At 34.9% G+C, this 24,206-nt stretch overlaps 1 protein-coding gene across 3 annotated transcripts in view; it reads left to right on the forward strand.

The window, feature by feature from the left end:
• The window catches only part of CaMKII (Calcium/calmodulin-dependent protein kinase II), a 789,323-nt gene that overhangs the window by 174,261 nt on the left and 590,856 nt on the right, over positions 1-24,206 (forward strand). For all 3 annotated transcript variants that reach the window (XM_090404176.1, XM_090404177.1, XM_090404178.1), the window contains exons 5-6: positions 2,914-2,979; positions 5,857-5,929. In XM_090404176.1, coding sequence (XP_090260302.1) covers positions 2,914-2,979; positions 5,857-5,929 — 139 coding nt within the window. The remainder of the gene's footprint in view (positions 1-2,913; positions 2,980-5,856; positions 5,930-24,206) is intronic.

The following is a 24,206-nucleotide window of genomic DNA, read 5'->3' on the forward strand; positions in this document are numbered from 1 at the left end:
TGCCATTGTTTCTATATATTAATGCCAGGAGTATCCGGAATAAGAGAGACGTATACTTGAGAAATCGCGAATAAAAATTGTGGAAGCGAAGCTTGGTGAAGTACAAGCTGAATTAAGGTCTAAGAGAGGTTGTCAGGATCAGATTTTCACTTTAAGTCAAATATTTGAGAAAATCATGGGAATATAACAATAATCTGTATTTAAGTTTTGTCAGTATGAAAAAGGCATGTTGACAAGGTGCCAAGAAGGGAAACTGTTCTAAACATTACAGTTATTTGGTGTAAATGGGACATCATATATAGGAATACTTGGTCTGTATTTGAGTTATGTTAGCAGTTAGAATTGAAGGAGGTATAGGAAGATGGTTTGATATTAACATACGTGTGAGACAATAATGTAAATTATCTCTGCTGTTATTCATCATCTTTATTTATCACTTTATAAAAGAAAGTGGTATGAAACCTGATATCAAAATTGAAAGTATTAGTTTCAGCTTTTTACTTTATGTGAGAAGTCTTTTTTTTTACATTGAAAGGCTGTTGAAACATAGAATATATTGCCTGACAGGGCAATGTGCAGATAGTGAATGGCTTAAGAAGTAGTAGAATAGACTTTCTTTTGCTAAGATAGGCCTCCCACGATGAATCTTGTAACTCCATGAAGGTCCTGAATAATAAATTTCATTAACCCATGGTCACCCATAAAAACTAACTTTTGAAGTGCGTCTAGGTAATTGTTTCACCTTGCATTCTCAAAAAAAGCCTTTCACACTCTTTGTCTGCTTTATAGCAAGTGAAATGTATAATGTAATTCATTAAAAAAATCTCATATAATCAATCTAAATAAGCAAAAACCTGTGTATAATTAATAAAAAGAATGTTGAACTTCAGTTTGCAACAAAAAGTAAGTTTTTGTGTAAGTTTTCTTACAATGCAAAGTAATCAATATGTATAGAAATACAATTTTATTAATACAGACCAGTTTACAATAAAAGCATTTATTCAAACCTACCAGTTTCGCCAGCAAACTGTCTGGCTTTTTCAAGGCATTATGGAGATATGAAAGTTAGTAAATGCAAATTAAAAGGAACATAAAAAGCCAGACAGTTTGCTGGCAAAACTGGTAGGTTTGAATAAATGTTTTTATTGTAAACTGGTCTGTATTAATAAAATTGTATTTCTATTATAAAACGACCAAAAATGTATAATTTAAATCAATATGTATACTGTAATGCTTTGATAAAAGAAAACCATGCGCTCAAGTGGCTGCCATACAAAACTAAACTGAGTAATTTTTAACATTTTTCTGATAATTGCATAAAATGAAAAGAAAATTAATTTCCAGTTCCATATTATCTCTCTTTTATTTATTAGTTTCCATAGTTTAAAACAAAACATAATTATGCAGAAAATAGTATCACTGTTTGGTTGTGTTTACTGCAAGATATATATAAATTGTGATGAGGAAACTCAGGAGAAAGTTTAGAAAAAATAAGCTAATATCAGGTAGCTGTGTGAAAAGTTTGAGGAAATGTATATTGCATTGTTTTGTGAATAGGCAGAGGAAAGGTAATATGATAGAGGCTTAAGTTGGTGAAGTGGTTTTACCAGATTAATGTGGAAGGAATTATTCATAATTATATATGATTCTATTCTGGAAATTGTGCAAGTTTGTGGTGAGAAATAGGGTGGGAATTTTAATATTTAAAATGAGAGCTGTGGAGAAGTGAAATTCATTGCCAGATGGTGTGGTGAATGTGTAGTGCATGCACATGTGAAAGCACATTGTGACAGATATTATTATTATTATTATTATTATTATTATTATTATTATTATTCAGGCCTCCAAGGAGTCAAAAGACTCATCGAGGGAGGTCCTTCCTAAGACATAAAGTCTGTCAAGACTCATCGAGGGGAGGTCCCCCCCTGAGAAACACAAAGTCTATCATACCACTCTTTAAACTCACTGACCGTTCTCGCTCCCACCACTCCATCAGGCAATGCATTCCACGGCTCAACCACCCTCCACACAAAGAAACCACTCCTTACCCTCTTGCTCACAGTTTCCTTTCATAACTTCCAGGGATGGCCTCTTGTCATCACTCCTTCCCGCTGTTCAACCAAGCGAAAGAACTCCCCAGTGTCAACCCTGTAACCACCTCTCAACAGTTTAAAAGTCTCAATCATATCACCTCTCCTTCTTCTATCCACCAAACTCTGCAGTCCACATTCTCTCAGCTGATCCTCATAACTATCCTTGTACAGTCCTGAAACCATCTTTGTCATCCGTCTTTGTATCCTTTCCACAGTTAATTTATCCCCTTCAAATCCTGGGGACCAAATCTGAGAACAATAGTCCAAGTGTGGTCTGATCAGAGACTTATACAACGGAATCTCTGCAGGTCAGTGTCCTTCTCATAATAGCAGCAATCCTCTGTGTTACCTTCACCACCTTTGCAATATGTCCCCTAAACTTCAGGTTTCTATCAATCATCAACCCCAGATCTCTTGTCTCCCCTACTTCCTCCAGTATAACTCCTCCCATAGAGTATTCAGCATCCCATCGATGTTTCCCAAACCTCAAGACCTTACATTTTGCTGCATTAAACTGACAACCCCATTCATTTGCCCATCTATCTAGCTTATTTAAATCCTCTTGCAGGGCTACCACATCTGCACTATTTCTAATAATCCTTCCCAGCTTCGCATCATCTGCAAACAACTGAATATCCCCTTGCAATCCACTGGCTATGTGTGAGATGTGCTGTGATGAGTCTGTTGGCTTCATGCAGGACTTTGGATAATAATAATAATAATGATTACTGCCTGTATAAGTATTAATTATAAGAAATATATGAAATACTTTGTTTTCTGTTTTCATAATTTTTAACTTGTGCATGAATCACTTTTATAGAGTTACTGGAGGTGAACTTTTCGAAGATATAGTGGCAAGAGAATATTACAGTGAAGCAGATGCAAGGTGAGAAGTAACTTGCTCTGTCTACTCATGTTTATTTTTATATAACTTGAATTTAATTTTATGTTAACGAAAATTTATTTAGTGATATTTTTTATTGGCCCTGATTTCTGGATAATCAGCATGTTCAGTTGAGATGTTTGCCTTCTTTTGATACCTATCTACACTGATTGGAAAGAAGTCAATGGACACTCCCATAGGCAAGGTGTATTGTGCCATGTAATAAGTCACGGGCTTGTAGTCAGTATAAATTGGAGAAATATGATGCTCACAAGTCAATGCAACTGTGCAGCATAGATTAAAACGAAGAGATTGCATTTGGGAATAAAGAAAATAAATTTCTTGAGAGGCCACTCTCTCAGGAAGTATTTGATTGTGAGTAGGGTTTTTTTGCACTTTCCTCCAGTTGGGGAGAATGATCATGAAGTGATCACCTGGATTGTGACTAGCCATATTAAGACTATTGTGAGGAAAGGAGCCATGTAACGAGTCTTGTTTGTAGCTGGTATAAAATGGAGGAATACGATGATCCCAAGTCAGTGCAACTGTGTCCCAGTGAAATGGCTGTGAGAAGAGAACTGACAGAGTTTAAAAGCTGCATTCTGATAGGATGCCATGTTGCAGGCCTATCTGTTCAACAGATAGGCCTGCAACATGGCATCTACATCATCATCAACAACATCAGATGTTGCATCTGACCTAATATGGCTTTGATGAGTTGGGCCATTCTAGGTCAACATTCAGTGATACCATACCGAGATGAAGCAGAGGGAGTCAACTGCAATTACTACCCTCAATGGACAGCCTACCACACTCACTGAACGTGACTGTAGGGTGCTACGAAGGATAATACGTAAAAACTGCTACTCACCGGCTGACAAGTTGAATGTAGAGTTCCAGGGATCAACTGGAACAAAAATCTGCACAAAAACATTTGGAACTGAGGGTCACACCGTGGGTTTCCATGGTAGGATACAATATGCAAGCCAGATCCTTCGTAGCTTAGTTGGTATAGACAAAGCCCTTTGTTCAGAAAAATGCAATATTCGTCTTCAGTGGTGCAAAGAGTGTGTAAGGATGTTATGTGTTATGGCTTGATGAATCACACTACACCCTCTACTGAGCACATAGATGAGTAGAAGGGTTGTGGATGCCCAGCGAACATTTTTTAGCAGAGTGCATAACCCCAAATATGAAATTCAGAGGCGGCAGTGTTTTTGTTCCTGTTTTTCCTGGTTTGGCCCCTGGACCTTTGTTTGTGGTGCCACAAACATAGAACACCGAGAAGTATCTGAACATTCTGGACAATGCAATGCTTCCTACTTTGTGGTGTTTCTATGGAACTGACCGTTGTCTCTTTCAACAAGACAATGCACCGTGCCAAAAGGTTGCTGATGTAACTACTTGGTTTGTGGACATGAATGTCACCACACTTTACTGGCTTTCGCAGATCCCTGATCTCAACCCTATTGAACATCTGTGGCATGAACTGCAGCATTGGTTAGGTTAAGGGATGTCCACCCTACAACAATCCAGAACTTCATTACATACCTACAGGAAGAATGGTTCAAAATTCTCATTGATCGCTATTGTATGTTTGAGGAAAGTATTCTCTGTAGGATTGCTGCAGTCATCACAGCCAAAGTAACTCCTACATCTTATTAAGGTGGGTGGCATGGCTGTTGGTTTTTCATGCTATGGTGTCTGTTGATTTCTTTCCAAGCAGTGTACTTTGTATATCTATTTTGTAAGCTCTTATTTTCTTTCTAGATTATCCAAAATGATATTCTGTATAAATGTAATGTAGTAATAGATACTTGAACAGAGCAAGTCAGAAAGAGAGCACCTTGGAGTATGTTATGTGCAGTTGATATTGTACTGTTTATGGAAATAAGAGAGGAAGTGGAACAAAAGCTGATAAGATGGAACAGAATATTAGAAGAAAGAGGACTGAGAGTTAGTAGAAGAAAAAATTGGATATTTGGTGTGTGGTCATGTTGACACTGAAGAAGATGTAGTGCTGAATGGAGAAGTCATCAAGAAAGTAGATAAATTCAGATATCTGGGTTCAGTAGTGGATAGTAAAGGAAGTGGAAAAGGAAGGCAATAACAGAATTCGGGCAGGATGGAAGAATTGGAAAGAAATGTCAGGAATATTGTGTGATAGAAAAGTTCTAGTGAAATTGAAAGGAAAAATATACAGAATGGTAGTGAGACCTTCATTGTTATATGGAATGGAGACACTGCCTATGAAGAAGTCGAATAAAAGCAAGATTAGTGCTACGGATATGAGGATGCTTCAATGGCTGTGTAGAGTAACAAGTAAAGATCAGGTGAGGAATGAACACATCAGAGGTACTGCAATTACAAAAAAATACAAGAAATGCGATTAAGAAGATATTATTATTATTATTATTTTCTTGACCTGCATGGAGTCACAAGACACATTATGGGAGGTCAACATTAGTCAATACAAAGTCTATCCACCATTCATACTTTCTCCACCCTTTCAGGTAATGCATTCATGCTCCAACCACTCTCCATGCAAAATCATTTACTTCTTTCCCTCTTACTTAATACTCCTTTCACATCATCTACAAAGAAATGCATATCTCCATTTAAACATATCACCATTTCAATTGCATATCTCCATTTAAACATATAACCATTTCAATTGCATATTTCCATTTATAATCACTATTATCTGAAAATATAATGTGTTGTTCTTTGGTGTTAGTTAATGAGTAATGCATAATTATGTATTTCTTTCAAGCTATTATTTTACTTTTATATAATTATTATTTATTAATATTAGTATTATTTCTATGACATATGCTTTAACTTACAGAGTGCTGTCCTAATTTAATGTTTTTTATTTAGTCACTGTATCCAGCAGATATTAGAAAGTGTCAGCCACTGCCATCAGAATAGCATAGTTCATCGAGATTTAAAAGTAAGCCTCTTTCTTTCTTTCTTTCTTAAAATATGAACATGTTAAAGTTATTGAAATGGGTAAAAGTATGGATTATTTAAGATATAAAGTACCAATGACCAGCATAGGAATTAGAGCAGGGGTGGCTCATGCATAAGCACTGTGGAACTGCAGAATCCCAATTTTCTCGATATATAAATATATTTATTAATTTATTTATATTTGCCTGTAATATTTAATTTTATCATTAACATAATCCTATGCAATTCTCTTATTTTCTATAAAAAATAATAAAAATCCATCTTGTAGCACTTAGGATGGCAAAGGATGCTAGCAGTACTGTGTTTACCACAGTGTCATATTGCTATGCGCACATGCATAAGCATGTCATAGTGAGATGTGAACTATTAGCGTAATGCGACACTGTCTGTTGCGCAGCTCCACTGTTGTTTATATGCAGTTTGTGGCAATAGTAGAGTGTTCGTAATGCTTATCGTGTTTACTCCATCTCTTTAAATATTTAGACATTACAATTAAAGACATGAGATTTGTTATAGTTTTTATTTTAGAACATTATTGGGGTTATTGACAATTATGACCTCAGAATGTTTAAGTAATTTTGAATTATATTAAACTGTATAATTTTATCGATAATAAACATTATTTTTTCATGAAACAAAACAAGAAGAATATATTATATTTTTAAGTGATTTTGAATTATACTAAACTGTATAATTTTATCGATAATAAACAATATTTTTTCATGTTTAATTTTTTTTTAAATTTTTACTATAATTTTGATATTTTATCCAAACACATATACACTGTACTTACAGTGTGTATGTATATTTCAAAAGTTGTAGCACCCCCATGATTTCATGCCATGAGTCGCCACTGAATTAGAGTAAACTTAGACAAAATATAAACAACGAAATTACATGATAACCACAGTAATTAACTAATGAAAATGAAAGTACAGATATTTTGTACTGAAAATAACAGTACATCATTAGTGTGTAGAAACAAGGAAATCAAAGAAACGGGAATACCAGGTACATACAACTCTCAGTTTACCAATTAAAATCTGTTGCCATGTGCCAGAAATTAATATATTAATAAATAATATTATTAAAACAATTTTTGATGGTTACATAAAATGAGAATCTCCCTAACTTTTGGAAGAGATAGACAATTGTTTCAATTCAGATTTGGCTGATGTAAAAGGGCTTTGCAACTTTCTTTGAAAAGCCGTTCATATTTAAAACTGCTTCTATGGAGAAACAAGCTTCATCCGACAAGATACTGTGTTTAGTGTCAATCTTGTATGTTGTGCCAGACCAGACTTTTGAGGTTTCATGTGTTCAGTATAATACTGGTGTTCATTAATTCTTTTTTCCACAGAATGGCCTGTCTGCCCAAAATATGTGAGATTACATTCACAAGGTATCTGGTATACACCAGCTTATGATAGAGGTGCTAGTTTGTCTTTTGTAGATGGGAACAGGTGAGAAATTTTGTTGATAGCAAAATATGTGGGAATGAGATGATTCTATGATTCTATTGACTCCTATGTTCCAGCAATTCAGGATTCTTCAACAGACTAAAATTCTGCCAATCGGTTATGAGATGCCAGAAATATAAGGGATTGGAACCTTACAGTCTGTTGAAGAATCCTGAATTGCTGGAACATAGGAGTCAATTATTTGCTGGATTTGATGAAGGTTGTAACCATTAATTATTATCATTATTATTATTACGTGACACCCCCAACTAGTCCATACACTCATCGAGAGAGGGCACCTGCTCCACCACTCAATCCACCAACTACAACGAACCACCACTACACCAACGCCATCTACCACCATCACCGCTAGTATTTTCACAAACAATCACAAACATCCAATACCCATGGCAGGATTCAAATCCGCAGTCTTTTGACTGGAGAGTGGATACACTAACCACTAGGCCAACCAGGCCCATTAAAGTATTGATAATGAGAAGTTCTTGTTGTAAGCTTCAGGAAGAGGAGCACACATTATGTGCTGTATAAATTAAAGACTTGATAACACCAGTTTTTAGAGAGGTGTGATGATCAAACTTTTGATGAATGTATCTTCCAGTAAAGGTAGGTTTTTGATAAACACTTGTTGATAAATTACCAGAGGCCATGCACGTAAGAAGGATGTCCAAGAATGATAAACTACCAGCCTTTTCTTTTTCAGTAGTGAATTGAATGCGTGGATGAAGGAAAAAAAAGATCTGTCATAGGAAAGTGTTAAGTTAATTTTCAGAATGAGGCCAAACAGCAAAAACATCATCAACATAATGAACATAATGAGAGGATTGGGGATGAATAGATGAGAACAAGGTATCTTCCATATGGTTCAAAAAATAGTTTGCCAAAGGTGGAGACAGTGGGTCTACCCATGGCAGTGCATTCAACCTGTCTATAGATCTTGTTTTTCCAAATGAAATATCCTGATTTTATAACAAATTAAAAAATTCTCACAATATCAGGAGGGTAATCATCATCATACAGTAAATTAACAGTGTCAGATAATGGAATGTTGGTAAAGAGGGAAATAATGTCAAAGCTGACTAACAAATCTGAATCTTGTATTTGAATAATTTTGATTTTCTCAAGAAAATGTGTGGAATTCTTGATGAATGATCTGGATTGCCCAGTATGGGCAGTTAATATGTGACAGAAATTTAGCAATTCTATAGGTGGAAGAGTCAATACAATTTATGATGGGTCTTACTGGTAAATTAATTAATTTATTGAAAGTTTATTTTTCACTTGGTCAGACTATAATAAATTTATTTAGTTTAATCCTTTATCCAAGTGTGTGCAAACAAAGTTTGCACCTGAAAGTATCTTCAGGACTGGGGTAAAGTGGTACAACACCGGGCAACTCCTTGCAAAGGTGGAGCAAGCTACCAACACTCCTATCTCAGTATTCCCATAATGGAAAACACATCTCCTTGCGGATATGTATAATGTTATGCATTAAGGGAAGGGCCACTACCCAGACTAGTTTCGACCTTCATTGAGGTCTCTTCAGTGGGAGCCAGGCAGAAGCATTAGCAAGGTCATCTCCTCCTATAGGAGCTGCCAAACGGTGTAAAACCTTTTATTAAATTACTCTGGATTTAGAGAAAGATGTTGAAAGTTTATTTTTCACTTGGTCAGACTATAATAAATTTAGTTTAATCCTTTAGCCAAGTGTGTGCAAACAAAGTTTGCACCTGAAAGTATCCCTTAATGCATAACATTATACATATCCACAAGGAGATGTGTTTTGCATTATGGGAGATACTGAGATAGGAGTGTTGGTAGCTTGCTCCACCTTTGCAAGGAGTTGCCCAGTGTTGTACCACTTTACCCCAGTCCTGAAGATACTTTCAGGCGCAAACTTTGTTTGCACACACTTGGATAAAGGATTAAACTAAATTTATTAAATTAATTTAAATAATAATTATTTAATTTGTGTTTTTATAGGGTTTCTTAATTTCTTGATAGGTGGAGGTATCCTGTAAAATGCAGTCTATCTTCCTCCTATAGTCATTTTCATTAAAGTTAATTACTGTGGTTATCATGTAATTTGGTTGTTTATAGTCATGCCACAGGTACCTTTGAAGATTAGACAAAATATATAAAGGCTGCTTTCCTTTTGTTTGCTTTCCTTTTTATTATTAAATGACCCCCCTTTAATTACTTTATAATGGCTTAGTTATTAAAAGTTAAATGAAATTATTCATTTTGAACATTTTACTATCTTAATTACCATTCATTTTATCCAATAAAAATATTATTTTTAATAGATCCCACAGTATATTCTCTCCAATGAAGACTGTTGGAGGCCCACATTTACCACAATGCCTATCATACCATTTCTTAAACTTGCTAACTGACAGTGTACTCGTGACCACCTCTGGCAACCCATTCTACTTTTTTACTATTTTCAACACAGAAAATTTAGTCCTCACATTTTTACTAACCACCCTTACATCACCTCCAGGGCTGATCCCTTGTTTTCTCTGTTCAATCATGTTTGAAACATAGTATTTTCTCAATAAAATTATTTATTATTATTATTATTATGTGACATCTTCAACGAGTTCAAAGACTGATCAAGGGAGGGCACCTTCTCTACAACTCTCCTTCTCCACCACTCAATCCACCAACTACAGCGAACTGCATCATATACAAAAATACCATCCACTGCTGACCACCACCAATAGTATTTTAACAGACAATCACAAATCCATGCCCACAGCAGGATTCGAACCTGAAGCCTTTGGGCTGGAGAGCAGATATGCTAACCACTTGGCCAACCAGGCTGGCATTTTAGTAGTTTATATGTTTCTTTCATATCTCTATCCCTTCTTTTCTGCTTATCAAATGAACTTTGTAACCCACAAACCTTCAGCCATTCCTTGGAGAGAGAGAGAGCACCATATAGACTCAACGTTTTGGTCATACTCACCTCTGAATCCTCTCCACATCTACATGCAAAAGAAACTTATAACTATTATTTTTCAGGAAATAGCAGTGTATATTAAAATATTATTTATTAAAATAAGTAATATATTATTTAGTGCTTCTGCAATATATAATTAATAAATAAGTAATATGATGCTTATTAAATGAACAATACAACATATAAATACAAAAATATTAATTATAACTTTAATTAATACTTTCCTATATTTTGGCAAAGTTACATTGCCATTATCAAGGAGTCCAAAGACTCATCGAGGGAGGGCATCTACTCTACAACTCTTCATCTCCACCATTCAATCCACCATCTACAGCAAATCGCATCATCTACACCAATGCCATCTACTGCCGACCAGCACCAATAGTATTTTAACAGACAAACACAATGTTTTAGATTATAAAAACAATGACATGATTGTGTGAAATTGACACAGTAGTTTACTTCACCGAAAGCTCTCCGCATTTACAGGTGCACTAGCTTCGCTCTTTTATGGGAATGACAATTATGCAGAGGATGCTGACATGCACAAATAGAGAGGTTATGATGGCATTGTATTGGGTTGACAAATAAGTTCATTCGGTTTATGTGTTGGTAGAAGTTTACACCGCTTTGCCTATCGCTATTGTTGCGCTACCATGCAACGCTATTGCGCAGTTGAAAGGCGACATTTCGCATAACTTTTCAGTGAATTTTCGTTCGGCCTACTTCAGTTGCATGTGTGTAACATATTTTTAGAAATGGAAGGAAATAACATACATTACTGGCATATTTTGCTTTCTTATTTCAAAAAAGGCAAACGAGCTGCAGAGGCCCATAAAAAATATGCAGCATATATGGGAGATAGTGGCTTAACAGAACGCATATGCCAAAAGTGGTTTACCAAATGCCGTTCTGGAGATTTCGAACGTCAGTGATGCGCCTCACGCTGGTTGCCCAAACGAGGTTGAATTGAGTGTTGTGAAGGATATCGTTGAGAAAAATCTGCCACAAACAGTACATGAGATTTGCTGCATTACTGAACATATCCCATACAAGCATTGAAAATCATTTGCACAAGCTGGGTTATGTTTCTAAACTCAATGTTTGGGTGCTGCATGAATTGACTGAGGTCAAAACTGCTCGCATATCCATCTTTGATTCGCTGCAACATTACCAAGAAAACTACCTATTTTTGAAGTGGATGATTATGGGAGATGAAAAATGGGTCGTGTGCGATAACATGGTACGTAACAGATCATTGGGACACAAGAGCGAACTGCCACAAACAACCTCGAAAGCAGGATTGCACCCAAAGAAGACATGCTCCCTGTGTGGTGGGATTATAAAGGTGTTGTCCACTACAAGGTATTACCGTCAGGCAGAACGATTGATTCAACTATCTGTTGCTCACAGTTAACGTGACTGGCCCATGCAATTAGCACAAAACGTCCTGAATTGGCAAATCAAAAGGTTACAGGCAAATTCATTGAAAAACAGTTAATCAAAGACAATTCATCGAATAGCAATTCACCGAATAAACAGTTCATCGGATGACAATTTAATGAATGGCAATTCGTCAAATGACCAATTCATCAAACAACAATTCGTCGAAAATGTAATTCATCGAAAAAACAATTCAACGAAAATTTTTCGATGAATTCTTTCATAATTTATCGAAAAGTCATTTTTCTTGTAAACTATTCTTTAGAAAATGTTCACTAACAATACGGAACATTAGTCATGATACAATCAACAGATGGAAGGGGTCATTGAAACATAATAACTATTTTCTTGCATTTTAGAACATTTAATGTAAGTGTACATCCTGCTTCTTTGTGCAGATAGCGATTTATCTGTAGAGAAGACATTTCGTTCTACCAAATTTTGTCACAATAAATCTAGTCCAATTGAAATTAAAAATTTCATCCAGCCAGAGCGGAATTGCTAATATCGTTTAGGAAATTCTTTATGGAAATGTTATGATAAAAGTGATTCATTTTGAACTGAACCGTGTAGACAGCTTCTTGTACTGAAAACTTCTGCTAAGTCAGTGAGTTATTGTAATACATAATTCGACACTTTTCTTTGTAGATCCGAATATAGCTGAACTGAAAACTGGAACGGTTCGACAACTTTTTGTAAAAGTTTCAAATACCCAATCCGAGTAAAATTTGTCCATTAATAAATATACGAGGTGCATAATTTTTATCAGTCGTCTTCAACTGAAGGTAAGTTAGTAGGCCTAATACGGAGATGACTTTCCCACCTGGAAATAGACAAATCAGTCCCATGAACACACATATACAGACAGGAAACACTTATCGGACAAGAAAGACAATAAGAATCGATATTGTTCTGTAATTAAAATTAAAAAGATCTAAGAGGAACAGTTAATTTGTTCGCTGATGATGCAAAGTTGGGTAGGGCGAAAGTGAATGCAGAAGATGTCAAAATCTTGCAGGATGACTTGGATAGATTGGAGTTCTGGACTAAGGAGAATGGATGTCAATTTAATGTGACAAAATGTAAGGTTATGCATTTTGAGGTGAAAGGATTAGCAGCAGTATACCACATTGGTGGAACTGTACTCCAGGAGATTGATGAGGCCAGGGACTTGGGAGTGTTGGTGGATAGGGAGTTGAAGTTTAGGGGACACATTGCAAAAGTAGCTAAATCAGCTCATCAACTCACTTGGTTGTTGAAAAATACCTTGACGAGCAGAGACAAGTAAGTTATTGTACCTCTGTACCGAGTCTTGATAAGACCTCATCTCAACTACTGTGCCCAGATTTGATCACCTAGGTTCCTTCTTGATGGGGAGGAGGTGGAGAGGATCCAGAGGCGAGTGACTAAGATGATAGCGGGTCTATGGAATGAACCATAAGAGAACAGGTTGAAGATTTGTGGGTTGCAGAAATTAGTTGATAGGCGGAAAAGGGGAGATATGATTGAGACATTCAAATTGCTAAAGGGTTTCTATAGGATTAATTAGAGGATATTTTTGAGATCATGACTCGTGGTGGGAGAACTAGGGGACACCTATGGAAGCTGGGCAAGAGTGTGGTTAGCAGGGGTGTTAGAGCTGGGTTCTTTACTTTTAGAGTGGTAAATGAGTGGAATAAGCTGCCAGAGTCTGTTGTGGGTGCTATGACGGTGAGTGAGTTTAAGGCAAGGTATGATAGATACTGTGAAAATGTCGTATAGTTGTGTGGACATGATGTTTAGGGCCTCCCTCGATGAGTCTAAGGACTCCCTGGAGTTCCCCATAATAATAATAATTATTATTATTCCTTAGTAAAGTAGCATTGCTATACCAACAATCATTATATTGAGGAGGATGAGGGAAAAAAGTATTAATCATTAATATTACTGCTACTACTACAAATAATAAATTGTTTCTTTGATGTACACATTTTTCACAATATAATAATGAAATATACAGGAATTCAGAGTAAAAATTGGAAAACTTGAAAAAATATCATTCCTGAAGATTTTTCATTAATGTTTCACTTAATTACTCCTGTTTATGTTATTCCTCAATGACAGGAGTGCCACATGCACTTATCTCCCGGATAACCTCGAAAGCAAGTAATCGCAGTTAATAAAAGGAGGAATAGGCTAAGAATACTGATGAGTATATGCGTGGGTATATTTCTGGGTTTTGAGGAGGTGATCGGTGCAGTTTGTTTAAAAAAAAAAAAAAAAAAAAAAAAAAAAGGTTAAAATATTCTCTAGGAAAATAATAAAATAGGAATGATGAATAAAGTTTCGTAAAAAAAAACAAACCTATAAACCTTTTTGAAGCATACTCTGTTGTTATATTTAGATGAGCAGCAGTTGGAAGTCTTATTTGACCTCTGACGGATGCCAGTGGTTGGCGGACGACAATTAGAAAACACAGTGCTAAAGGAAATTGGAATTGGGCAGAGTTGTTTTGAATTAAGGTCAAAGCAACTGGCCTTAAATCACTGCGTGTCTTTTTCTATTCGGTTCGCTTGTTTTTCAGCAAGAAAAAACCAAGTTTCAGGGAGGAAAAAACTTTCCATCCTCGTATGAGACAGGCTAACTCACCTTCAGATGAAACGCTTTAATAAATCTTTTGGCATCCTTGATAAACGCTGTAGAATTATTCTCTTCTCGGTTTCTGCAGTTTTGTAGAAAATAAGTTTAGGACGAAGGACTTTTTTATACATACACACCAAGGTTTTTTTGTAGTCTTTTATTTTCTAGAGATGAGATGTTTCTGAAAGTTGATTTTTCTGTTTTGGAATTTTCGAGTTGGTTCAAAAAAATGGCTCAACAACGCGATCACGCATGATCGCATTGTTGAGCCATTTTTTCCATGAGGAGACGATTACGAGATTGGCATACCTAAATATGCTAGAGAAATTTGTGTTTCCCCAGATTGAGAATGTGTATGGCCTCATTTTCCAACATGATGGAGCAACTCCACATTATGGCGACTGCACGGGCTTGCTGATGTTGATCAGCCATGTATGTTGCAAGTGATTAACTTAATTTCCTGACTACTTTTATTTTATCAGGCATTTCATAATCCAATAAATATACTGTACGCTATCGATGAAATACCCGAAATATTTGTACATAAAAATTATTTCATTTAGAATTAGTTCATCGTCATTCTTATTAATTGTAGTGGGTGAGCATTTATTGCAACTATTTTTTATTTATAATAGTTATAATAATAATTATTATTATTATATGACACCCTCTCAGGAGTACAAGTAATTGAGGACTGGCTGTTGCTCTACAACTCACCATCTCCACCACTTCATCCACCAACTACACAGAATGCTGTGTACTTATTTTTGTCTGTATGCGGGATGAAAAACTCGAGTTTCCATGAGGAAAAACTCTGCAGCCAAGGTATGAGATGGACTAACTCAGCTTTAGTTGAAAATGCTCATATAAAATTCCTCTATCACCACGAGAATCGAACTCGGATCATTTCGTATCGAAAAGCGCAATTCCGCCATGTTTATTTTACATATATTCAAGTATGTGTATATGCATAATACCTAGAAGAGAGTCGCCGTTTTTACTAATGCGAAGTTAGATCATAAAACCAGTTTACTCACTGATAATTTTGTTTATACTTCTGCCTCTTTGAAATCAAAAATTAATAGTTTGTTTTTAGAGAAATGAAACTTCTAATAAAAACATTCAAGATTCATTAGTATGTTTGTTTTAGGAATTTGCTAACAGTTAGGATTCTATGACAACTAATTTAACTCATAACAGTGTTCTTGTCAGCAACAGCATCTGGGTGGAAATTCAGATATTCACATAAGAAATAGTGTTTAAGTAGTACATGTAAATGAGGGAGAGAAAAGTGAAACGTTCATTGCTAATAAGTAAATAATTACATTCCATTACATTACCTGTGTAATGTAATGGAAGAAAGGTCAGTTTGCTGATAAAAGATTTCAAAAACTATATTTTCCCTGCTTCTGAATAACGTCGATTAAGTGATAATATAGTGTAAATAGGTTGTCTTTTTGTGAAACTGACTTAGATCTACTTTTCGATGTACTGTATTTGTTTAAATGCAAGCACAAGCACCGTGAATTTTGGCAAATGCGATTGTTAAGTGCGAAGTACAAGTGTTCAGAAATGTATCGGTGGTAATTGATGCAATTTTCCTACAAGTTGTGCCAATATTAATTACAGTTTACTTATATTAAATTCAAACTTTTACAAGAAAACATTGTCCATTCCATCAAACAGTTAAATTTCAAAAGCTGAATATTGGAATTGTTTTTACTCATTCCATGTTTTGAAATGTGTGCTTCTATCACTTTCGATCAAGAGACTAATTATATTTACTGGATTTACTCTACCACCGCTACCTCCCACTGTTCTCCCTGTACAAACAATGTAGATATCTTGTACTTGTCATTCATATCTGAACTACAACCGTTCTTGAGGGTAATAAACTATGCGTGCTGCTGTTTGCTTTTACAGCAGTGGCGTAACTAGAGGGGGTGTGAAGGGGGCAGTCCCCACCGGGCAGCACTTTGAACCTTTTTGAACTTTTTCAGTTAATTCTAAAATACAGTCTTAAGAACTCATATCCAAGTATCGTAATACTACTGTGAATTTTCCTCACAATTGCTGTAATTGTTGCTAGTTGTGAGAGGAGATTGTCTAAATAAAACTGATTAAGAATTACCTACATTACTATGAAATAGACTTCGCCAATGTCATCGATGATTTTGCTAACAGAAAAGCAAGAAATATAACAATTTAGAATGTTGAATTAAAGTTTTACTTCAAAAATAAACATAGTGTTTTAATTTATTTCCCTATACGTCGTTTTGACTTTTTGTAGTATTTTTGGTGTGTATTGAGAGGGGAAGCAAACTCAGGGACTGCCCCGGGCGGCAAAAGCTCTAGCTACACCATTGTTTTACAGACCGCAAAGTGGGGGATATAATGTTTATTCTCATTATTTCCGGTAGCCGTAATATTATTCTCTTTGCTTCTAAGTTCTTAGCGGAACACTTCTGCTACGTAATATTTGTACTGAATATTACGTAACAGAAGTAAAAACTGCGAACAGATAAATGATTCGAATATTTGTACTGAACGTACAAACATTCGAATCACTTATCTGTTCACAGTTTTTGCTTTCTTGAAATTCAGTTTTCTTTTCTTTTTTTTAATTCCTTATTAGGTTACTTTTAAGAAAAATTAAATCCATGATACAAAGAAGAACAAGAATTGTTCTTCTTTGTATCATGGATTTTGGGCCAATTCGTCTTTTCCGGGGCCACCCATGTCATCACTTTCTTTGTCTTTTCATTCTTCTCCTTTTTTTTTTTTTCATTTATTTTATATTCCTATAGTTGGCAGTCCACTATTGTCCATTCGATTTATATGTTCTAATAGTTTTTGTTTATATTTACTTATATAGAACTTAATTGATTTCATATTCAGAAACTGAAAAATTTCTTCATTTGTTTTATAGTCTCACTTGGTATATCCAGTTCTTTTCCTGAGAAACATCATTTGCGTTCTTTGAATCCTTTTTTTCATTCTTCTTTTATATGGTCTATGTTTCACTTCCATGAAATAAACTTGGCTTTGATAGAACATGATATTTTCTGATTCTGGTGTGTTTATCTCAAGGATGGTTTATAAAATATATTAATCAATATGCCGTTTACTTTAACGAAATGTCTATTTTTTTATCTTCATTCGCATCCCAGGTATCTGCACGCTTTCACTTGCTCTAATATTTTCTTATGTATCACTATTTTAGTTCTCATTATTGGGTTTTTGCTTTTGAAAACCATTATTTTTGGCCTTACTTGGATATTCCCATATTATACTGTTCTGAAATTTCATTTAATGATTATACTGAAAACTCTGTAGATCATCTTCTGATGTAGCTAATACAATTGATTCTTTGAAGTCATTAGCCTCTATATACAAGTAGCTCAGATGTGAATTTATTTCACTTGCAAAACTTTGTGTTGCTTACTTGGGAAAAGATTTAAAACCAAGTATAAAATGTCTTGATATCTTTAACGTATAATAAACTCATGGTTATATATATTTAAAAAAAAAAAAAAAACCTTTCTACATCTTTCTCTCATCCAGAGATTTTTTATTAATAAGATCAAACACCTTTTGTCTACTTGTATATGAGATATATATGACTTCTGAATTACTTCAACCTTGGTATCTCTCCCCCATCTGGCTCCAACTGATAAGACCTCAATAAAGGTCGAAACTGGTTGGTAACTTGATTCCAGGGGAGAGCAGAGTTTTGCTCTCTTAAGGTTTTTGCCTTGGGGAGCTTTGAGCATCCATGGATTTGGATCCATTGGGGTGGCCTGTATTAGGGCTTCCTTGGCTGATGCTTTTCCCTGGAATATGGGCTGTTCTGCTTGGTGGTAGGGTGAGCCTATCACTGAGCAGAGGCACCGCTGAGTTAAATCATCCTTCAGGTCGCTTAAATAGGGAAACTGGTCTGAGTAGTGACCATTTCCATTATGCATGCCCGAAAGGGGGGGGGGTGCTTTGCATTATGGGATTCATACATACTAAGGCGAGTGATATGAACTCATTAGCCTCTCTATACCAGTAGCTCAGACGTGAATTTATTTCACGAGCAAAACTTTGTTTTGCTTACTTGGGAAAAGGATTAAAAACCAAGTATAGGGAAGTCATTGTTGCTCTGCATCCATAGTGATCCTTAAGCTATACATGTCCCTTAGGTGGTACTAAATAAGCAACAGCAATAGGCAGCCAGTCCATCTAAGGATCTCCTGGCCAAATTCATATCTACTTAATATATAAACAAATATAAAATTTCTTGGTGTCTTTTACTTATAATAAACACATGGTAAAAAAAAACCTTTCTATATATATATATATATATATATATTAAAAATCAGAGGTGATAGGATACATTCTTGTCGTACTTCTCTTGATATGTCTTTTTATTCTGATATTTGTTCTAATTTGACTGCTATTCTATTTCCTGTGTATATTTCGTGAATAAGCTGTAAGAGCTTTTTAATATATTTAGATTGGCAATATCTTAGATAGGTTTCTCTATTAATTTTCTCAAAGGATTTTTCATAATCAATGAAGGCCACATCTGTGTTTCGTTTAGAAATTTTTTCTTCGCTTTTTCAGTTAAGGTTTTTAGAGCGAAATTTGAGTCTGTGCAAGATTGGTCTTCCGGAATCCATTCTTGGATTCCGGAAGACCTCATTCTGATAGTTCGATCTCTACAATAGGGATTAGCTTCACTTTTAATATTCCAGCATATAGCAGAATAATTCTACTCCTAATTATAGCAGTCATCTTTACTTCCCTTTTTTTTTTTTAATAAACGGAATAACCAGTGTTTTCTCTAAGAGTTTGGAGTTTGTAGTTGCAAACAAACTAAGGTACACGTTGTATATAACGCATCACATTAAATGCATAGCAGGGGCGAATGCTGGTCTTGAAATTTATGCTTGCTCTTGTTATCATTCAGGGTTGAATGATTGTGATTGAAGTCTGATTAGCAAAATAATGAATTACTGACCATTTAAAGCTATATATTTAGAAATTTATGTACATTTAATTATAGAAATACAACATTTATTTTACAAATGATATTCTATCTTTTTCAATTTAGCTACTTGAATATAAATTCTACCCTAGTTCTTCTTTATGAACTGGTCAATAACATCGTCATAAAAAGTTGGTTGTAACTTAATTTTCCCAAGCAACATGCACACTTGTAAAGGCTACCTGAAGGTTACTGGCTAGAGCTACTTTCACTGGGTATATTGTTTAAGACGACGTGAAGGGAGTGGAAATGGCTATGGACAGTGCTGCAGCGAGGACCTGGAAGTTCACACAACCAATCCAGCCAAGGTAGCTTTGACCAGACTAGTAAGCATCGGCCTTCGATACACAACGCAAAGCTCAATTATTGCCGCTCAAACTTAAGTCTGTCTACAAAAATAAACGCCTAAATGGAATGCTTATAAATGCATGCATTTATTAACAAATAAATATTACTTCTTTCTCAAATAATGAGCTTGGCGCAGCAAGCATGGAGAATTCGCCCCTGATGCATAGTATCTCATAATTTTTAGACTATCTAATGCACCGGTATATATAAGAATTCGATACAGAATTTGCTGGGAATGATGGGCATAAAAATATCCTTGACAAATTACAACATCTACACCAATATTAAAGAAAATCTGCATTTTTAATATTAACCTTCCAAACGGTCAATACATCTATAGACGTCCAGCTAAATCTGGATATGATTCAGTCCACCTGTTGAAAGAACAGGGATAAACAGTGCAATTTGACTGTCATGTCCATTGGAAGCTGTGATGAACCCTCACCCTGAAGAGAACAGTTAATCAGATTATCTCACGTCCATAGTTGCATCTCAGTTGCATATAACAAGAAAAGCAGTTCCTTGTTCTATGCTGGGTAACTGCATCTTAGTTATATTGGATAGACTAAAAATATCGAAATTATTTATATTTTTGTTTTCTCTTTTTATTGTACAATACAATTTTAATGTCTGGACAAAATAAAGATCCTTGCATAATTTCTTCACTTAAATATTGCCTTACCTTGGAGAAAACCAATTTAATTTTTAATTTTTTGGCACTAGTTTTTTTCTAATTGCTTACTCGACAGAACATTTTTCTTTGTTCTCGAAGAAATTAATTTGCGATAATTATTTGAAATATTCTTTTTAAAAAAAAGAAAAGAGAACCGGCTGCCGACATTCCAGATTATATTATTTTTATTTTTGTTCAAAATCATCAAAATCGAAGAATACTTCACAGATTTCTTTTAGTACATGCTTGAGCAACTTTGCTTTATAGAGAATAACATAAAATTCTTTAATCATATCACTAAATTTTTTCTTTATAGAGTATTCTACTGTTCTTTGTACTTTCACTTTCTTGGTTTCCTTATATAATTAGTCATTACAAAATGAAATTAACAGTTATGATTTAAATGTATATATTTTTTGCGTAATTCAGATATTTTATTCTCCAATTTTTAAAGTAAGCAATGCATTTGGTTAATTTTATCATTCAAAATATGTATATCAAATGCACCGATGTGAAATTTCATTTCCATATTTTTAAAATAGAATTGAACTTTATTTCGCCTCTGATAGTTAACCCCCCCTCCCCATTGCATCACTATCACACACCTGAAAACCGTTATGAAACATATGTACAGTTTTATTTAATTTGTTATTTTTCTCTAGTAATTGTTCTACATAACTTTAATTTTTCGATACAGAAACTAGGTGGTGATTATTATATATTAGCAAATTATAAATCAGAAAAAATATATATTATTTCCTGATTATTATAAATCAGGAAATTATGTGATATTCGGTAATAGGTGAAATTAATATTTAATATCGCAGTCATCCTTCAAATGCAATATCAGAATAAAGAGAGATGGAAAAACCAAACAAGAATTTCTGCCTGTAAAATATTCAGATATTGCTTGAGGCTCTTTAGTGTGCTGCATGTTCTATTGTCTGTTTCTCAGTGTAGGTTCGTAATCTCCGTTAGCTTAGAGCTGGGCAGAAAGGAATAATTAGTAAGTATACCAAAGACACAATTCATTTACGAGATGGCAAGCAGCAGTAGCAGTAAGTTAGCAGTTCAGGGTAAGAAACTTTGTGAGATGCAGAAAAGTTGGAGTTTTCACCTTTCGAGCAGCTCTTGTTCTACCGATGAGGAGATAGAAGCTCTGAAGATAGCGATTCTGCCTGTACTTTAGATATGTCTTCGTGCAGAAAATGGATGATCACCACTGAATGTACACCAGCTTGTCCATGGTTTCCCTTCATAGTAAAGCCAGGAATTACTGAAGACTTTGACTCCAGCAACATTTTAAGCTCTTTCCGTCTATTTTTAGACTATGAAAGAAAGAATAGTGGAACAGACGAACCTTTATGCTTGCCAACAACATCAGCTAGTTGAGTACAGTCTGCATTCTCACAGTAAACTTTGGAGCCCAATAGATATCAACCTGCTCCTCACATTTATAGCTCTCTTGATTGTGCAAGGTATTGTGAAAAAGCTCACTCTCGAAATGTATTGGTATACAGACTGGATTCTGAACATGCCAATGTTTCGTGATGTTATGTCTGAAAAACAATTCAGTCTCATCATGAAGTATTTGCATTTTCAGAATAATGAGGAATGCGATAAAAAGCAACACATCCTTGCCCAGTCCTTGACAAAATTTATGATTTTCTGATGAAAAGCTGTCAGAAATGTAGAACGCTCTACATTCCTGAGAGAGACTTGAGTATCGATGAAAGCCTTATGCCATTTAAAGGTAGACTGAAATGTAAGCAAGTATATTCCCAAAAAGAAAGAGAAGTATGTGGTAAAAATTTTTATGCTTTGTTAATTGGAAAGTGGATATCTTTGGGATTTCAAACCTTATACGGGAAAGCAAACTGTAATCGAGCATGATAAATATTCAGATCTCCCCTTGATGATGCGTGCAGTAATCCCGTTACTAGACCCTTTATTGGTAAAGGTTATTGCATTACAATGGATAATTACTATCCATTGTAATGTGTCCTGAATTCGCTGATTTGCTTTTACAGCATTGTTCAGTTATGGTACTGTAAATGCAAAAAAGGCGAGATATGCCTTCAGAAAACTATCGAAGGGGGAAATCCGAGCTTATCAGCGAGGAAAAGTCTTTGCACTACGTTGGAAAGACAAAAAAGATGTTTTTCTGTCTTCCCTGCACAATCCATCAATGGAATCCGTGCCCTGGTTTCCATTGCTGTGGGTGCATACAGTGATACTATGGGTGGAGTAGACAGGTGCGAACAGCAGCTATCATTCTACTCTGTAATGAGGAAACAGCATAAAAAATATTACAAAAAAGTGTTTGGACATATATTGGATTTTGTTATTTGGAACAGTTTCCTCCTGCACAAGAAAAAATGTTTGTCTACCATAAACATATCTAGAATACAGAATAGAAATTGCGAAAGCATTGCTGCATGCACATGCGCCTTCTTCAGCAAGCAGAAAAATTCCTGCCAGACATCTGAGGTTGAATGCTGCTAACTCCAACCATTATCCCGAAAATCTACCGCCAACGGCTAATAAAAAAAAACCTGTAGGCAAATTTTATGTATGTAATAAAAAAAATATCAGAAAGAAAACAAAAATCTGGTGCCCTGAGTGTAAAACTGCTTTGTGTTTTTACCCTTGCTTTAGGATTTTCCACACTGTTCAAGAATTTTAAATTCTGAACAGTATGAAATAAAAAATGTTTCTTTTCAGGGCCATCAAAACAGTCCTTTTCAGGACTACAAATATTGATAGAGGGATACCTGAATGTACTGTTTCCTTTTCATTTGAAGGCAAATTTTTAAGTTCTTTTTATAACACAGAACGATATTTTCTAAGGTATAAAATATAAGAACTGGAATAATCTTTCCAGTTCCTCTTGAACTGGAAACAGTATTCCAGGTAAAGTATTTCACCCAAAAAATAATAAAATAATAAAATAAAATTAATGGATAAAATATATAAATAATAACACGAACATTTTCATCTTGCCAACACTCAACATTGATGTGATATGGGTTCCAAATTTCTTGTTTCGGAGATATATATATTACAAAGTTTTGTAATAAAAATTTCTGCTACAATGAAGTTTGACAGAATCAACAGTATTATTACTACCTTATTTCTGTTTCTCGTGTGGGAGGAATGGTAAAATGTCACTCTTATAATGGCAAAAATAGTAAGAAAAAAATCATTTGCACTTTCTCTTCAAAATGCAAAGAAAGAACATTGTAAATTCAGCCAGTGGGAAAAAAAAATACTACATATTTTTCTTCTCTTATCTGATATTTTTTTTCTTGTAGTACAAAGAAGAAATCACTGCATATAACATGCAGTCTGCAGGAGGGAAAAAATCTGGAAATTGGTTACATTATAATGAATAGAGAAATCATGTCAGAAAAAATTATTCACGTAAGATTCTAATTTCAGCAGACATAACATTTTCTTCTAGATTAGATACCTAAAAGTAACTAAACCTTTGCTACTATTTTGCACTAAAATGAATGGGTATGTTCCTCAAGTGATTTAAGTTTGTAACCGTTGTCTTGCGAACGACTTATGAAATAAATTCTCTGAAATATCTGCAAATTGAATAGGTCTACCTCCCCCCCTCAAAAAAAAAAAGATTATGAAACGCATATGCACTTTTTCTTTTAAATTAATTCAAATTCTCTTTTTGAAGATAAT

This window comes from Typopeltis vanoorti, chromosome 14 (assembly GCF_054136105.1).
Source record: "Typopeltis vanoorti isolate ZY-2024b chromosome 14, IOZ_Tvanoo_1.0, whole genome shotgun sequence".
NCBI lineage: Eukaryota > Metazoa > Arthropoda > Arachnida > Uropygi > Thelyphonidae > Typopeltis > Typopeltis vanoorti.